This window comes from Bufo bufo, chromosome 1, assembly GCF_905171765.1.
Source record: "Bufo bufo chromosome 1, aBufBuf1.1, whole genome shotgun sequence".
NCBI classification, from domain to species: Eukaryota; Metazoa; Chordata; class Amphibia; order Anura; family Bufonidae; genus Bufo; species Bufo bufo.
The window spans coordinates 439,996,824-440,014,315 of NC_053389.1; the positions used below are offsets into that span (position 1 = coordinate 439,996,824).

Consider the following 17,492-nt stretch of genomic DNA (forward strand, 5'->3'; position numbering starts at 1 on the left):
TTGAGTGCAGCAGAAATTTTCACACAATCCTGTCCCTGAGCTCTACAGGTAGTTATTTCCTCCTCATGGCTTTGTTTTTGTTTTGATATGCATTGTCAGCTGTCAGACCTTATATAGACAACGGTGTGTCTTTCCAAATCATGTCCAGTGAACTGAATTTTACATAGGTGGACTCCAACCAAGGTAATGAAACAACCAAAAGATTATGAAGAGAAATGAGTGGCCTGCAGAACTAAATTGCAAGTGCAATAGCAAAGGATCTGATTACTTACAGTTGCAAGAAAAAGTATGTGAACCCTTTGGAATGATATGGATTTCTGCACAAATTGGTTATAAAATGTGATCTGATCTTCATTTAAGTCACAATAGACAATCACAATATGCTTAAACTAATAACACACAAAGAATTAAATGTTACCATGTTTTTATTGAACACACCATGCAAACATTCACAGTGCAGGTGGAAAAAGTATGTGAACCCCTAGACTAATGACATCTCCAAGAGCTAATTGAAGTGAGGTGTCAGCCAACTGGAGTCCAATCAATGAGATGAGATTGGAGGTGTTGGTTACAGCTGCCCTGCCCTATAAAAAACACACACCAGTTCTGGGTTTGCTTTTCACAAGAAGCATTGCCTTATGTGAATGATGCCTCGCACAAAAGAGCTCTCAGAAGACCTATGATTAAGAATTGTTGACTTGCATAAAGCTGGAAAGGGTTATAAAAGTATCTCCAAAAGCCTTGGTGTTCATCAGTCCACGGTAAGACAAATTGTCTATAAATGGAGAAAGTTCAGCACTACTGCTACTCTCCCTAGGAGTAACCATCCTGTAAATAGATGACTGCAAGAGCACAGCGCAGACTGCTCAATGAGGTGAAGAAGAATCCTAGAGTGTCAGCTAAAGACTTACAAAAGTCTCTGGCATATGCTAACATCCCTGTTAGCGAATCTACTATACGTAAAACACTAAGCAAGAATGGATTTCATGGGAGCATACCACAGAGGAAGCCACTGCTGTCCAAAAAAAACATTGCTGCACGTTTACAGTTTGCACAAGAGCACCTGGATGTTCCACAGCAGTACTGGCAAAATATTCTGTGGACAGATGAAACCAAAGTTGAGTTGTTTGGAAGAAACACACAACACTATATGTGTGGAGAAAAAGAGACACAGCACACCAACATCAAAACCTCATCCCAACTGTGAAGTATGGTGGTGGGGGCATCATGGTTTGGGGCTGCTTTGCTGCGTCAGGGCCTGGACGGATTGCTATCATCGAAGGAAAAATGAATTCCCAAGTTTATCAAGACATGTTGCAGGAGAACTTAAGGCCATCTGTCCATCAGCTGAAGCTCAACAGAAGATGGGTGTTGCAACAGGATAACGACCCAAAGCATAGAAGTAAATCAGAAGAAAATACGCCTTTTGGAGTGGCCCAGTCAGAGTCCTGACCTCAACCCAATTCAGATGCTGTGGCATGACTTCAAGAAAGCCATTCACACCAGACATCCCAAGAATATTGCTGAACTGAAACAGTTCTGTACAGAGGAATGGTCAAGAATTACTCCTGAACATTGTGCATGTCTGATCTGCAACTACAATAAACGTTTGGTTGAAGTTATTGCTGCCAAAGGAGGTTCAACCAGTTATTAAATCAGAGGGTTCACATACATTTTCCACCTGCACTGTGAATGTTTACATGGTGTGTTCAATAAAAACATGGTAACATTGAATTCTTTGTGTGTTATTAGTTTAAGCAGACTGTGATTGTCTATTGTTGTGACTTAGATGAAGATCAGATCACATTTTATGACCAATTTGTGCAGAAATCCATATCATTCCAAAGGGTTCACATACTTTTTCTTGCAACTGTATATCCATGCAAAATTTTTGTTTTTCCTTTTTGCAAAAATTTCTAAAATTAATTCTGTTTGATGGAGAAAAACGTAATTTTTTTTTTAGTACAAGGTCGCAACATAACAAAATAAATATATTTTATATATATTAGGAAGGCTGAGGTTCAGCCTGCATTTGTGGGAGGGGCGTCTGCCCCATTTATTCACCAGCTCCCTCACCCTGGCACACGTCTCTCTCATGCTTCCGGGGTTGGAGGAGCAGCCTCTTCGTCTCCCTCTATAGCTATTCCGGCTATCGCCGCTGTCTTTCTGCCGCCAGTACATGCCGTTCATCAGGGGTAAGTGGCCGGTTCCCCCCCTCTGCGTTTTTTTCCCCACCACTTACCCCTTGGGCTTGGTCGCGCTACCTGCGGCCCCCTCACTACCTACTTCTCTCTGCTGGGGTTCGTGCCTCCGCTCGTAGCGTGTGTTCCACCGTGGAGTGCACTGACGTGCTCGCCCCTACTGCAGCCGGCCTGGCAACCGGCAGGGGCACGCTCGTGGGCGCCCTCTGCCGCTTCCTGCGCCACACTGCAGGTCTCCCACCGGAGGCTCTTGCTGGTCGGCCGTAGCATGGGCAGGGGTAAAATGGGTGTTATTTTTGTTTTTGATGGATGTCACCATTGGCACTGCCAGCTGCTGTTTCTGTTACACAAATGTCCTGAGCTTATGTATGCTCTGCAGTTTACAGAGGCGCCAGGTCCCATGTGAGTTGCTCTGCAGGCTACACTGGTGTCCTGCCACATGAGACGGTCTGCGGATTTCACTGGTGAGTGAGTTGTACCGCACAGGACACCAGTGCCTTTTCCATATGCGATGCTCTGCAGCTTACAGAGTTTCTATTTAAAATAAAATAAAATAAAAAAAACAGGGTTGGCCCTGCCCCAGGGTAGATTGTTTGAAGGTCAGGGCCGTCCCGGCGCTTCATGGTGGTCTTATTAACCTTGGCTTCACCTAGAGTCTTTTTAAGTAAAAAAAAACAAAAAAAAAAAAGCATTTTTATTTATGTGCCTGTTTTGTTTTCCTTTAAAGGGAACCTGTCACCGGGATTTTGTGTATAGAGCTGAGGACATGGGTTGCTAGATGGCCGCTAGCACATCCGCAATATCCAGTCCCCATAGCTCTGTGTGCTTTTATTGTGTAAAAAAAAACGATTTGATACATATGCAAATTAACCTGAGATGAGTCCTGTCCCTGACTCATCTCACATACAGGACTCATCTCAGGTTAATTTGCATATGTATCAAATCGGTTTTTTTACACAATAAAAGCATGGAATAAAAAATTGATGAAAAAATAAATAAAAAAGCATGGAGAGCTATGGGGACTGGGTATTGCGGATATGCTAGCGGCCATCTAGCAACCCATGTCCTCAGCTCTATACCCAAAATCCCGGTGACAGGTTCTCTTTAAGCCTTCATCTCTTCCTCATTCCGTTCTTTCCTCCTCATCTCACTTAGTGTTTTTCATCACCCCTCGACTTGTCTAGTTTCAATTATTACAAAAAAAATAAAAATAAGGGGGGTTTCTATCTTTGTTTTCCCCTCACTTGATGTCTTTCCACAGTCTCCTGGCACGTCCTTCTTGCTACACTCTCTGGTCCTCTGTCACGCCGCTCAGTCTTTGTCTCACCACGTTATCAGGTTGCCTGATACGCTCAGGCTCATGTCGTCAATAGACGCTTGTTACGCTCAGGCTTCGTCCGTTGTTTTGTCTGGTTGCCCAGGTTTCGCCTAGTCACCTTTCTGGTCCCCTGATTCGCTCAGGTTTGTCTTGTTTTTTCGGTCATCTCACACGCTCACGTTTTGGTCTCCTGGCACGCTCCGCCATTGTCTTGTCACGTTGTCCGGCCACCTGGTTCGCCCAGGGCTTGTCTTCTCGTTGTTGCCTGGTACGCCCAGGTTTCGTATCGTCACACTGTCTGGCCACGATTCCGCTCAGGCTTTGTCTTTTCTTTGTTCTCCCTGCACCTACAGGTTCCTTTTTCGTTTCTCCGTTTTGTTATCTGGCACTCCCTGTCTTGTCTTGTCATTCTGTTTGTCTGCCCAGTACGCCCAGGCTTTGTCTCGTCTCTGTTCGCCTGGTACACCCAGGCTTTGTCTCGTCTCTGTTCGCCTGGTACGCCCAGGCTTCGTCTCTGTTCGCCTGGTACGCCCAGGCTTTGTTTCATGTCCCTGCCGGTTCACCTGGTACGCCCAGGTTTCATCTCGTCTCGCTGTCTCACCTAATACGCTCAGGCTTTGTTTCATGTTTTCTCTCCACCTGGCACACCCAGGTTCTGTTTCGTCTCTCTCTGTCTCACTTTCTGTCCTGTCTCTCTATCTGGTCACCTGGTACACTCAGGCTTGTTTTATCTTCTATGTAGTCACCTGGCACGCTCAGGTTCCGTCTCATCTCGCTGTCTAGCCGCCTTGCACGCTCAGGTCTCGTACTGTTTCTCCTCGCACGGACACTTTTTGTCTCGTCCTTTCTGTTTCCTCAGTGTCACGGTAGGCTTAGGTTCATGTCTCCCTTCGTCCGGGCCACCCCACACACACACTCGGTAGTCCAGGTTCTATCCCTCTTGCAGGTCCGCCACCGGTCGTCTTCCGCCACAATTCCCGGCTCCTCCTGTTCGCGTTTTGGGATTCCAGGTCTCATGTTTACCTTTTTCAGCTTCCTTGGTCAAACATGCACCCAGTAATCTGCCAATCTGCTGGTCCGATTCCGCACCATTCCCTTTTCGTTCATTCTTCAGGCATGCATGTCCTCCCCCTTCGATGTAACCTTTTGGGCCCTTCACCCGTATGGTTATCAAAGCTGCCATGTTTCCCAGCTTTTATGGCTTCCTCAGGCCAGGCGAGCTTACCTGCAGTTCCTCTAGGCGCAGCAGCTTGCAAAAACAGCAGCCGGTTGGTGCAATGACCTTCTCATCGTCAAGTTGCCTTCACAATAACAAGTCAGTCTGGCCCTCCGACTGAAGTTAGATTCTTTAAAACCTCCAATGCTTGGTGTCCGGTTCAGGTCCTTAAAGCAACTCATGTACCTTATACATGATACGCCACACGATAGCCTTTGTTGCCTCACCACAATGTACCTCTCACTTCTGCCCAATTCATTTCACACATCCGCGCCCTGGCCTTGGGCCTAGGTTATAATCCTCCAGTCATTTCCGGTCATTCGTTTCGTATTGAGGCCGCTTCGGTAGCTTCTAGGAATAAGGTTCCTGCACATGTCATCAGGAAAATGGGGCGTTGGCGTGAGGTACATTCCGAATCCCCACGTTGAAATTTCGCGGGCTCTCGTACTCTCGCTCTCTGATTATGATTGAGGTGGTTCACCTTAATCCTGGTCTCCTCGCTTCCTTTTTGCCCCCTTTTAGGCCTACCCACGTACCTGGCTCCAGGCACAAGTCAGCAGTGTAGGGTCCGGGGTTAGGTATGCTTCCCCGATTCGTTCACAGGTAGCCCCGACCACAAATTAGGAAGGCTGAGGTTCAGCCTGCATTTGTGGGAGGGGCGTCTGCCCCATTTATTCACCGGCTCCCTCACCCTGGCACGCCCCACCCTCCCACCCCTTTTCTCTGTTGTCCTCATCAGGGTATGCCCCCTTTTAGGCCTACCCGCGTACCTGGCTCCAGGCACAAGTCAGCCAGTGTAGGGTCCGGGGTTAGGCATGCTTCCCCGATTCGTTCACAGGTAGCCCCGACCACAAATATATATATATATCGTAACCCTTCATACCATTTCACCTTTTATACATTTTGTTATGTTGCGACCATTTCCTAAAAAAAAACAAGTTTTTAATAATATAATATAACTAGCTGAAGGATCCGGCTTTGCACGGGTATATTTCATCTATTTCATTTAATGTTTGTGTGTGTCGTAAAAAGATATCGACAGTATCCACTATAACAGTGACATCTACAGTACCCCCGCCCCCTTAACAGTAACCTCTGCAGCCCCCACCCCTTAACACTGAGCCCCCACAGTGCTGCATCTCCTAAAAATGGGACTTCCACAGCAGCCCACCCCCTTAACTTTGACCTTCACAGCAGCCTGCCGCTTTAACAGTAAGTTCCACAGCACCCCACCCCCCTTGACAGTGACCTCCACAGGGGCCCGCCCCCTTAACAGTGACCTCTACAGCATCCGCCCCTTAACACTGACCATAGGTTACAGTCCCCTTAACTGTGACCTCCACCATTCCTGTGCCTGCCCCCTTAACAGTAACATCCACAGCGCCCTCTCCTTTAACAGTGACTTCCACACCGGCGCCCCTTTATTAGTGACCTCCACAGTACACAGTATCCTTAACAGTGATTTCCACAACACCCCAGCCCTTTAAAAGTGGACTGTACAGCAATCTGCCCCTTAACACTGACCTCCATAGCAGACTGTGCCCTTAATTGTGACCTCCACAGCAGCCTGCCCCTGGGTGGCCAGAGGTCCGGTTTTAGGCCCGACAGTCTGGCTTCGAAACTCCCTGTCCTCCGTCCGGCGCAGGGCCTGGACGGACACAGGGATGTCCTTTTGAACAGCTCACTCTCAGACAGCAGCACTGTCCTGTCTGAGTGTGAGCTGCAGAGATAAAGTCACCCACTCTCCCACCCCTGCAGCTGACAGATGTTGATTTTTATCTTCATTTTTTCCGTCGACTGCGGAGTGGGAGGGTCGTGGCTTAGCGGGACCTGGGGGCGGGGCTTTTAAGCCCTTCTTTTGAGGGCGGCCTGAATGGCCACCCTACCTGTCCCCTGAACTGTGACCTCCAAAGCACTCCGCGCCCTTAACAGTGTCATCCACAGCGCCCTGCCCCTTTAAAGGAAATCTGTCACCAGGATAATCGCTATTGAAGTAAAGCCATGGCCTAATAGCACTTAGTACCTTATTTCTAGATGTACCTTTGTTTCAGCAATAGATGTTTACTATCTTCTAAAAATCCAGTTTATTTGGTATGCAAATGAGCCAGTAAGGTGCCGAAAGGGGCGTTACTCTTGCCACATTGTGGCAGGAGGCGTGCCTGGGCTCCTTCCTGCAAGAATGATGCCCCTCTGGGCACCTTACTGGCTTATTTGCATACCAAATAAACTAGATTTTTGAAAACTGAAAACATCTATTGCTGAAACAAAGGCACATGTAGAAATAAGGTACTAAGTGCTATTAGGCTATGGCTTTACTTCAATAGTAATTATCCTGGTGACAGATTTCCTTTAAAGCTGACCTACAGCAGTGAAGAAAAATGGAGGGGTAGTTATGGAAACCTGGTGTAAAACTGTGTGTACGTGGAGACTAATGGCCCGCGAGCTTCTATTGGCTGATAAGGGTCATGTGACCAGGCTTATATTGGCTTATGCATTTTTTGATAATATCTCAGGAACGGTACGTGCTTGAGAGCTGAGATCCGGTCTAAAACCTTCCCGGACACCTGATGTACCTGTGTGCAAAATTTCGTGATTGTAAATGCGATGTTACGGATTATTATATATTAGATATAATAATTAAATGTTTTTATAATAAATTACCTTAAAAAGTAGATGTTTGGCCCTTTTGTTAGAGTATTTGTTCTTACCTGGTCAGGGGCTGATACAAATTTGGCAGTCCAAGGGTCACAGTCCTTATATATAGAATACATAGCTAGTCCACAAAGTACCGCACAGGAAAGAATAGCCCAGAGTCCTAATAGATTCACATACAGGGACCTAATAAAATATAATACTATTATTATTTTATTCATTTATATAGCAATAACATATTCCACATCACTTTATAGAGATTATCCTCACTCAGTCCCTGTCCCTATTGGGGGCTCACAAAGGAGCAGACTGGTCATATAACCTACAGGGAAACTTCCCGTTGGGGCCTATGCTTGGGGGCACCTGAGCCTGCCTCACAGCTGCTGGCCATTAATTAATGCTAGAAGCATCAGTTACTTATGCACCTGGTCAGCAGTCACAGGAGCCCTCCTGAATTCAACTGTATCACCATCCTGTATGGTGACAGGGCAGTATTTGCACTGTGGTATTTGGTTTTGCTGGGGTTATATTTTATGCTGCACTTTAGTATTGCTGACCCTGCCTACTTCTGTTGTGTCTGCCTACTTGTAGCTTTGTGTTGGCCCTGACTACTTGTGTTGCCCTGCCTTCTGTCAATATGGACTCCTCTACAACTTAGGGCCACTTTTAGATTTTTTGACCAGGACCACTTTAACAAAAACAAAGACAGGTGCACGCTGCGTACATCTGTCTTTGTTTTTGTTATATTATTTTTACTGTTTATCACATCCACACATTTGCTATCCTGTGTAGGATGTCCATTGTGGTACTTATGGTCCACTGCAGGCATCCTCTATTGTATGCATTTTTGCTGGGGATGTCATGTCATTTTTTGCGCATAGTGAACACTGTAATATCAAAAACCTTGATGGAATTGTGTTTTTTTTCTCTTTTTTTCCCCTGTTTTCCAGTACAAGGTATGGTAAATTAAATGTTGCCATTAAAAAATATAACTTGTCGCGCAAAAAATAAACCCACATATGGCTATGTGAACAAAAAAATTTAAAAGTTGTGGCCCGGTCCTTAAAGTGGTTATCCATGAAAAATTAAAAAAAAGAGAATTAGAGGTCATACAGTACATGACAATCTCTTTCTAAAAAAAGCTATGATCAGCCCTGTACCTCACATGGATCCAGAGATCTCCCCATTCATTGCTCTGCTAGATTTATTTCAATCTGACTGCTCAGGGGGCGTGTCTTTTCTGCTGCAGCTCAGGGGGCGTGTCTCAGCTCTTCTTATCACACATCAGGAGGCAGTTGAAGGATGAAACTGAGCATGTGCGGCCATTTCAAGAAAAAACAAACAGCAGGTGGCGCTATACAGATACATTTTGTTGAATAACTCAGTAGCTATGTGTCACAACCAGACAGCTGAGAAGCTCTGACAGAAGCCTTTCAGAACCTCCTCCTTGAGTTTTCTTTGTTTTGGTTTTCAGTTCCTCATCTCGTTAGCCTCTCTCAGCTGTCATGTGTTTGGACTGATTGCATCCCTTTAAATTCCTCCCCATAATGCAATAGTGTGCGGCTTATACAACTTCCTGGAGTGTGTGTGCATGCTGTTCCTATTGCCTAGTCTTCTACAAAGATAAGTGCTGTACTTTTATTTGTGATTTTCTGTTTGCTGGATCTCAGTTGACCCTGACTCCCTCCGTGTCTAGTGTAGGGAGCCGGTGGTCGTGTCCCCTCACTATTGTAGGGTGTTCAGGTGGTAGATAGTCGAGGTACGTGGATATGCGACCATCCACCTTTGGGGTGTTCGCATAGGCTGAGCAGTCAGGGAGAGTGACAGGTCTTATGCAGGGGTCTCCCTTTTGTTCCTTAGTTTTGGATCCAGTGAGTCATAGATTCTTTTGCTTTGTCTTGTTTCCTGTACACCATCTGTGACATTATAAGCCGCCCAAAACCGTCTCAAGCATGGATCCGGTTTCACTTTTGGCTGAACACTTTCAGGGTCTTTTATTGGAGGTAGCTGATCTCCGTAAGACTTTTTCTCAGTTTCAAGTGACCGGTTCAGCTTGCGTTCATGGAGTTTGTTCTGAGCCTAAGATCTCACTCCGGATACGTTCTCCGGGGGGTAGTGAGAATTTTGTGCGTTTTAGAGAGGCTTGCAAACTCCATTTTTGCCTTCTTCCCCATTCCTCTGGTGATGAGGAACGGAGGGTGGGGATCATTATATCGCTGCTCAGGGGTAACGCTCAGTCCTGGGCCTTTTCGCTGCCGGAGGGGGCACGGCCCCTCCGTTCAGTGGATGAAATCTTTTTAGCCCTGGGTCAGATATATGATGATCCGGATCGTATTGCTCTGGCTGAGTCTAGTCAGCTAAGTGTACTGATATAGGAGGTCACACCAATGTGAGATTGGCGCTCCAGATTACCAAGAGTAAAGGCATTAATCAGAAAGTGGGTAATCTAAAATATAACATTTATTAATAATGCAGATAAAATATTTTTCTAAATTAAGTGTGCAAAAGACAAACCTTGGGATAGAAATGGTAAATGGACCCTAGGGGTAACCTAGGTGTCTATCCCAAATGAAAATGACAAAAAAATACACTGAAATAGTGCACGGCGGCACCAGTAACCATTTGTCCTACCGGTACCGCGGAACAGGATATGGATCGTTCACCACCGTCAAGCCTACGATTGAGGTTTCTTCAAATCAATGTAAAGATTGAAAAAATTAATGTCAGGCAGTGATGCACATGTGTGCAGGGTCCCTGTTAAGGCCCTGTGGCTGGCTGAGATGAGTGACCCTAATACTAGATATAGGTAGCAGCCTCACCACAGTACACTCGTCCTTACAAGGGCGACCCCGTCCGGAACCTGTCCCCTAAAAAAAATAAACTATATGTCCCTAAGGGATCTAAAAAGAACTCCCTACACGCATGTTTCACTGCCTAGAAAACCATATTAAAAGGCAATTCATCAGGGGAGATGAGGGAAAAAGTACTAGGGATAGGTATAAGATAAACCCTTCATCCCTAGAGACCAGCCTGACTAGATACGTCAGCCAGTAATGGGGGTATAGCCAGATAGTGGACACCTCCTGGGGCGGACTCTATAGATAAGGAGACGATGGTGCATGCAGAAATATGATGTAAAAAGAACTGCACAAGGGACGCCTGGCTGAGTCTAGACTACGTCTGTTATGCCAGGGTAAACAATCCGCAGAGATATACTGCTCAGAATTTCGGAGATGGGCAGCTGATACTAGTTGGAATGATGCTGCAGTCCGAAGTCAATTTTGCCATGGTCTTTCAGAGGGATTGAAAGATGCATTTTCCTTTCATGAGAGGCCTATCTCCTTGGACTCTGCTATGTCTCAGGCTGTTCGTATTGACAGGCGTCTTAGAGAGAGAGGAGAGATCTCTCCTTCCTGTCATACTCAGTCCCGGGACAGTGCAGCGGTCTCATTCTGGTGCGCAGTGGTCTCAGTCGCTGTCAGCCCCTTCTGAGCAGGAGCCCATGCAGCTGGGGTTGATTGCCTCTGACAATAGAAGATTCAGCCCGCATGGAGGGTTTGTTTTTGTTGTGGAGGTATAAATCATTTGGCAAATGTTTGTCCCTCTAGGAGATACAGGCAGTTTTCTGGGAGTAATAAAGAAACAAAAAGGAAAAAAATCTTTTAAAAATGTTCCGTCTGTTACTATTGGCAGGGTTGAGGCGGAAATTGAAGGTTTTCCGTTTGCCTGTAGTTCCCGTTTTGTCCTGCCTGCTAGGGTGGCGCTAGAGAGCAAGAGCATTTTTGTGAGGTTTTTGTGGATAGTGGAGCAGCTGTCAATCTCATTGATAATCAATTTGCAATAACTCATGGTTTCCAGGTATGCACTTTGGGAAAGGATATTCCTGTTTTTGCTATTGATTCCGCTCCACTTTCTCAGAAATCCTTAAAGGGCATAGTTCACAATATCCGTTTAATTGTGAGTGATACTCATGTTGAAGATGTGTCATGTTTCGTCCTTAGCGGTTTGCCTACTCCTCTAGTGTTGGGGCTACCCTGGCTCACTAAACATAACCCCACCATTGATTGGCAAGCTAGGCAAATAAATGGTTGGAGTGACTTTTGCAGAGAGAATTGCCTCACGACATCTGTTTCTGAGGTTTCTACTAAGACTGTACCACCTTTCCTCTCTGAATTTTCGGATGTCTTCTCTGAGAGTGGAGTTCAGGATTTGCCCCCGCACAGGGAGTACAATTGCCCTATTAATCTCATCCCGGGCGCCAAGCTGCCTAAATCTCATTTATACAATCTTTCCCAACCTGAGAGGGTCGCTATGCGTGCTTATATCTCTGAGAGTCTGAGAAAAGGACACATACGACCCTCGAAGTCACCTGTTGCCGCTGGTTTTTTCTTTGTTAAGAAGAAAGATGGTTCTTTAAGACCTTGTCCTGGATTTCAGGGAGCTGAACAGTATCACTATTCGTGACCCTTATCCGCTTCCTCTGATCCCGGACCTGTTTAACCAGGTTGTTGGTGCTAAAGTCTTTTCCAAATTAGACCTAAGAGGGGCATACAACTTGGTCAGGGTCAGAGAAGGAGACGAATGGAAGACGGCCTTCAATACCCTGAGGGCCATTTTGAGAATTTGGTTATGCCTTTTGGGTTTGATGAATGCCCCAGCCGTTTTTCAGCATTTCGTGAACAGCATTTTTTATCATTTAATGGAAAAAATTTGTATTAGTGTATTTGGATGACATTTTGATTTTTTCTCCTGATTTCAAAACTCATAAGGAACACTTACGTCAGGTCTTGCTCATCCTGCGGGAGAATAATTATACGCGAAACTGGAAAAATGTGTGTTTGCGGTTCCAGAGGTTCAATTTCTGGGGTTTCTTCTCTCCGCTTCTGGTTTTCGCATGGACCCCGAGAAGGTCCGCGCTGTGCTTGAGTGGGAGCTTCCTGAGAATCAGAAGGCGCTGATGCGTTTTTTTGGGCTTTGCCAATTATTACAGGAAGTTTATTTTGAATTATTCCTCTGTTGTTAAACCACTCACTGATATGACCAGAAAGGGGGTAGATTTTTCTGCCTGGTCGGTAGAGGCGCGTAAGGCCTTTTCTAATATCAAGGAGAGTTTTGCTTCCGCTCCATCCTGGTACAACCTGATATTTCTTTACCCTTATAGTTGAGGTTGATGCTTCAGAGGTAGGTGTGGGTGCGGTCTTGTCTCAGGGTTCCTCTCCTGCCAAATGGCGACCGTGTGCCTTTTTCTCGAAGAACTCTCCTCCGCAGAGAGAAATTATGATGTGGGAGATAGGGAATTGTTGGCCATCAAGTTGGCTTTTGAGGAATGGCGCCATTGGCTAGAGGGAGCCAGACAACCCTATTACCGTGTTTACTGACCATAAAAATCTGGCCTACTTGGACTCAGCCAAGCGTCGAACCCGAGACAGGCCAGATGGTCTTTGTTCTTTCAAGGTTTAATTTTGTTGTCACGTTCCGCCCTGGGGTTAAGAATGTGAAGGCAGATGCCCTGTCACGTTGTTTTCCGGGGAGGTGGGAATTTGAAGACCCGGGTCCCATTTTTGGCTGAAGGTGTGGTGGTCTCTGCTCTTTTTCCTGAATTGGAGGCAGAGGTGCAGGCAGCCCAGTCGGAGGCTCCTGATCTTTGTCCTCCTGGGAGGTTGTTTGTGCCTCTCGCTTTGAGACACAAGATTTTTAAGGAACACCACGATACGGTCCTTGCTGGGCACCCGGGGGCAAGAGCCACACTGGATCTCATCGCTCAGAGATTCTGGTGGCCTGCGCTTCGTAAGTCGGTTTGAGGGTTTTGTGGCAGACTGCGAGACTTGCGCTCGTGCCAAAGTCCCTCATTCACGGCCATCAGGTCCTCTCCTTCTCTTACCCATTCCTTCCCATCCTTGGACACATCTGTCCATGGACTTCATAACGGACCTGCCTCGTTCCTCGGGGGAAGACTGTGATTCTGGTGGTGGTGGACCGTTTTAGCAAAATGGTGCATTTCATCCCTTTTCCTGGTTTGCCCAATGCTAAGACGCTGGCGCAGGCATTTATTGATCACATTGTGAAATTGCATGGTATTCCTTCAGACATAGTCTCTGATAGGGGCACGCAGTTTGTTTCCAGATTCTGGAAGGCTTTCTGTTCTCGCTTGGGGGTTCGGTTGTCATTCTCTTCTGCTTTCCACCCGCAGTCGAATGGCCAGACAGAGCGCGTCAATCAGAATCTGGAGACATATCTGCGCTGTTTTGTGGCGGAGAATCAGGAGGATTGGTGTTCTTTTTTGTCCCTTGCTGAGTTTGCTTTAAATAACCGTCGTCGGGAGTCCTCTGATAAGTCACCATTTTTTGGTGCATATGGGTTTCATCCGCAGTTTGGGACTTCTCGGAGAGGGGTCTTCTGGTTTACCTGATGAGGACAGATTCTCCTCGTCTTTGTCATCTATTTGGCAAAAGATTCAGGATAATCTAAAGAGCATGAGTGAGAGATATAAGCGTGTGGCGGATAAGAGACGCGTGCCTGGTCCGGACCTGAATGTTGGTGATCTGGTGTGGTTGTCTACCAAGAATATCAAATTGAAGGTTCCCTCCTGGAAGTTGGGTCCTAGGTTTATTGGGCCTTACAAGATCCTGTCTGTCATCAATCCTGTTGCCTACCGTCTTGATCTTCCTCAGACTTGGAAGATCCATAATGTTTTTCATAAGTCCTTATTGAAACCTTATGTTCACCCATTGTACCCTCGCCTTTGCCTCCTCCTCCGATTATGGTTGATGGGAATCTTGAATTTCAGGTCTCTAGGATTGTGGATTCTCGTCTTGTCCGCGGTTCTCTCCAGTACCTCGTTCATTGGGAGGGTTATGGTCCTGAGGAGAGGATGTGGGTCCCAGTGACGGACATTAAGGCCACTCGTCTCATCAGGGCTTTCCATAGGTCCCATCCTGAGAAGGTGGGCTCTGAGTGTCCGGAGTCCACTCGTAGAGGGAGGGGTACTGTCACAACCAGACAGCTGAGAAGCTCTGACAGAAGCCTTTTCAGAACCTCCTCCTTGAGTTTTCTTTGTTTTGGTCTTCAGTTCCTCATCTCGTTAGCCTCTCTCAGCTGTCATGTGTTTGGACTGATTGCATCCCTTTAAATTCCTCCCCATAATGCAATAGTGTGCGGCTTATACAACTTCCTGGAGTGTGTGTGCATGCTGTTCCTATTGCCCAGTCTTCTACAAAGATAAGTGCTGTACTTTTATTTGTGATTTTCTGTTTGCTGGATCTCAGTTGACCCTGACTCCCTCCATGTCTAGTGTAGGGAGCCGGTGGTCGTGTCCCCTCACTATTGTAGGGTGTTCAGGTGGTAGATAGTCGAGGTACGTGGATATGCGACCATCCACCTTTGGGGTGTTCGCATAGGCTGAGCAGTCAGGGAGAGTGACAGGTCTTATGCAGGGGTCTCCCTTTTGTTCTTAGTTTTGGATCCAGTGAGTCATAGATTCTTTTGCTTTGTCTTGTTTCCTGTACACCATCCGTGACACTATGCTAAAAAAAATTATGACATTCAAGTATGAAAGTATTTAGATCCAGGTGCTGGTGGAAAAACTGTAGAATATTTTTTGTGGGAAAATCACTTTAAGGGGTTACTTACATTTTTGCGTGGAATCTGGTTTTGCAAGCAATATATCTCTGTACTTGTGACTGATTAACTCCATAGATACCAGGCCATGTAAGGTTCCTCCAATTACAATTGTCCAAAAGGAATGCCGCTGCAGTGGATTGGGGTTGAAACTAGTGATAATCAAAAGTATAGATTAAAATATTATACTAGTATCAGAAGCATATGGTAAGCACTGTAACTAAGATGCTTATTAGGTCCCCATTATCATCCATTTTGTTAGAAATGCTTTGGAGTACAAAAATTTGTAAAACTAAGTCTATTAATTCATATTTAAAAATCTACATGTACTAAAATACTCCTGCTTTTCAGTTTAGCTTGCTGAGCTTTCAAACCCGTTACAATGAAATCAAGTAAAGAAAGTAAAGAAAAAAGCAGTTCAAAAATGTACTTACTCCCAGAAATTTAGCCTGTCTCCATAATATGAGTCATTCAAAATGGGGCCAATCCCACCTTGGACAACCACAGCTCGAATAATTACAGATGAAAATCCTGCAACCATAATCCCAACCTGGAATACATCTGTCCATACAACTGCCTTAAGACCACCCTGTAACAAATCACAAAATAGTTTAAGTACCTGCCTTGGTAAGTCTGAACTAAACCAACAGTAGATTATGTCATTGTTCATAGGTCAATATGGCCAAAATCTACAAAATATGTCTATGGTTAAAAAAATAACTGTTGAGTAATTAGCGGATATTAATAAGAAATCTAAGAATATCCTTGTTATATCTTGTAGTGTTTGGTGTCAATTTGATGCAACAGGGGGTTTGCTCTGCTATGATCTGGTTCTACAAACATACAAGTCAATATTTTGCCACTTTTTTGCCATATTCTGTTTGTCAGATTAACCCAAATATTAGAAAAACAACACATGAAAGGAAAATACATGAAAGTGTAACTGTATATTATAGAAGAATAGCAATATGACAGAGGTACTAACCAGAGTACAGTAGAAGGTACAGACCACTCCTGTGGCCACGACAGCTCCCCACAAATCAAACCCAGTCACTGAAATAGATATGGATATTGAATACTATTAACATTAGATGACACAAAAGGTTAGCCTATAGAGAAAAGTACTGATGCAGACATGTTCCTAAATATAATCTAAAACATATAATAACCTAGTTTATGGTTTTCCCAAATCATCATAGTAGTATTGGTAGTCACGGTAAAATCTACTGATAAAGTTTTTGAAATTGTACCAAATAACACTCCAGACACAGCTGATATACTGCCCATTAGGTATAGAGCATGACACAGGGTTTATTTTTCACTCAATGTTCATACACAGCCCAGTGAGGTCAAGCATTAGACCTAACTCCATGATCAATTTTGTCTGGATTCTTCCTTAAATGGGCTCTTGAGACTGAGGAGCCCTTTTTTCAGATGACCAGGCAGGACAAAAGAGTTAAAGGGAAACTGTCACCGGGATTTTGTGTATAAAGCTGAGGACATGGGTTGCTAGGTGGCCGCTAGCACATCCGCAATACCCAGTCCCTATAGCTCTGTGTGCTTTTATTGTGTAAAAAAAACGATTTGAAGTCTGTAAAGTAGCTGCGTCTAGGACACATGACCAAAGAACATGACATCACTGGCCTCAAAAGACTTCCATGGCCTCTTCAAACCAGGAGTCGGAACCCCACCAATCTGATATTGATGACCTACTGAAGATAGGTCATCAATATCAAAATCTCAAACCCCTTTAATGAAGCATAAAGTTATGTATAACAAAGTCAAATACAACTTGCACATGCTCCACAAAAATGGGCCATGAGAGCTCTTGAAAGTTCTATGCCTCTTTTAAGACAATTCAACAGGTCCCCAAGCTAATGTTATTAAGCCAGGCATAAAGTGCTTTTATGAACACTATCAACATTAGCTTAGAGATACAGATATCAGAGTTTCCTTAATTCTGGTCTCTTATCTATCATTCTTTCTTACCTTGATTCAGCGCCAGAGCTGGAGCTTAAATTACAATTCCAGTGTAAAGAACCTAAGCGAAATCAAAATATTTTAAATGAGGAAAACACAAAATTAAAAAAAACTAAACAACTAGCTAAATTTAAAGGAGGATCAGTTTTTAATTACTGGTGGTGTATCTATCTTAGGTTAACCCTATTCACTTGAAGCTCAGCTGCTCCTAGGCTATGTGACAGATGATAAATGTCCAGCTGAGTCAATAAACAATTTATAAAGGGGTCATAAAGTATAAAGAGTTCCAGCAGAGTTGACCCTTTAAAACGTAACTTTTACTAAATTTATTCTAATAAAATTATACCACCTTCGTGATTCACCAGTGAAAAAAATTGTGAAACAAAAAATATATAGAACGATAAAAACTGTTTACACGGGGTAGCCAACCAATGATATGGCTAAAGAGGTTTGGTGTACATAAGGCAGAATTCAGGGGGTAAGAGCAGGGACAGGTTAGACATCTAAA

The 17,492-nt window shown here is 44.8% G+C and overlaps 1 protein-coding gene across 1 annotated transcript in view; it reads right to left on the reverse strand.

Moving 5' to 3' along the window:
* Nucleotides 1-17,492, reverse strand: part of LOC120978841 (sodium-coupled monocarboxylate transporter 1-like) — a 98,622-nt gene that overhangs the window by 48,528 nt on the left and 32,602 nt on the right. The window contains 6 exon segments of the mRNA XM_040407218.1: nt 7,444-7,573; nt 15,017-15,098; nt 15,101-15,156; nt 15,439-15,593; nt 15,990-16,057; nt 16,994-17,045. Coding sequence (XP_040263152.1) covers nt 7,444-7,573; nt 15,017-15,098; nt 15,101-15,156; nt 15,439-15,593; nt 15,990-16,057; nt 16,994-17,045 — 543 coding nt within the window.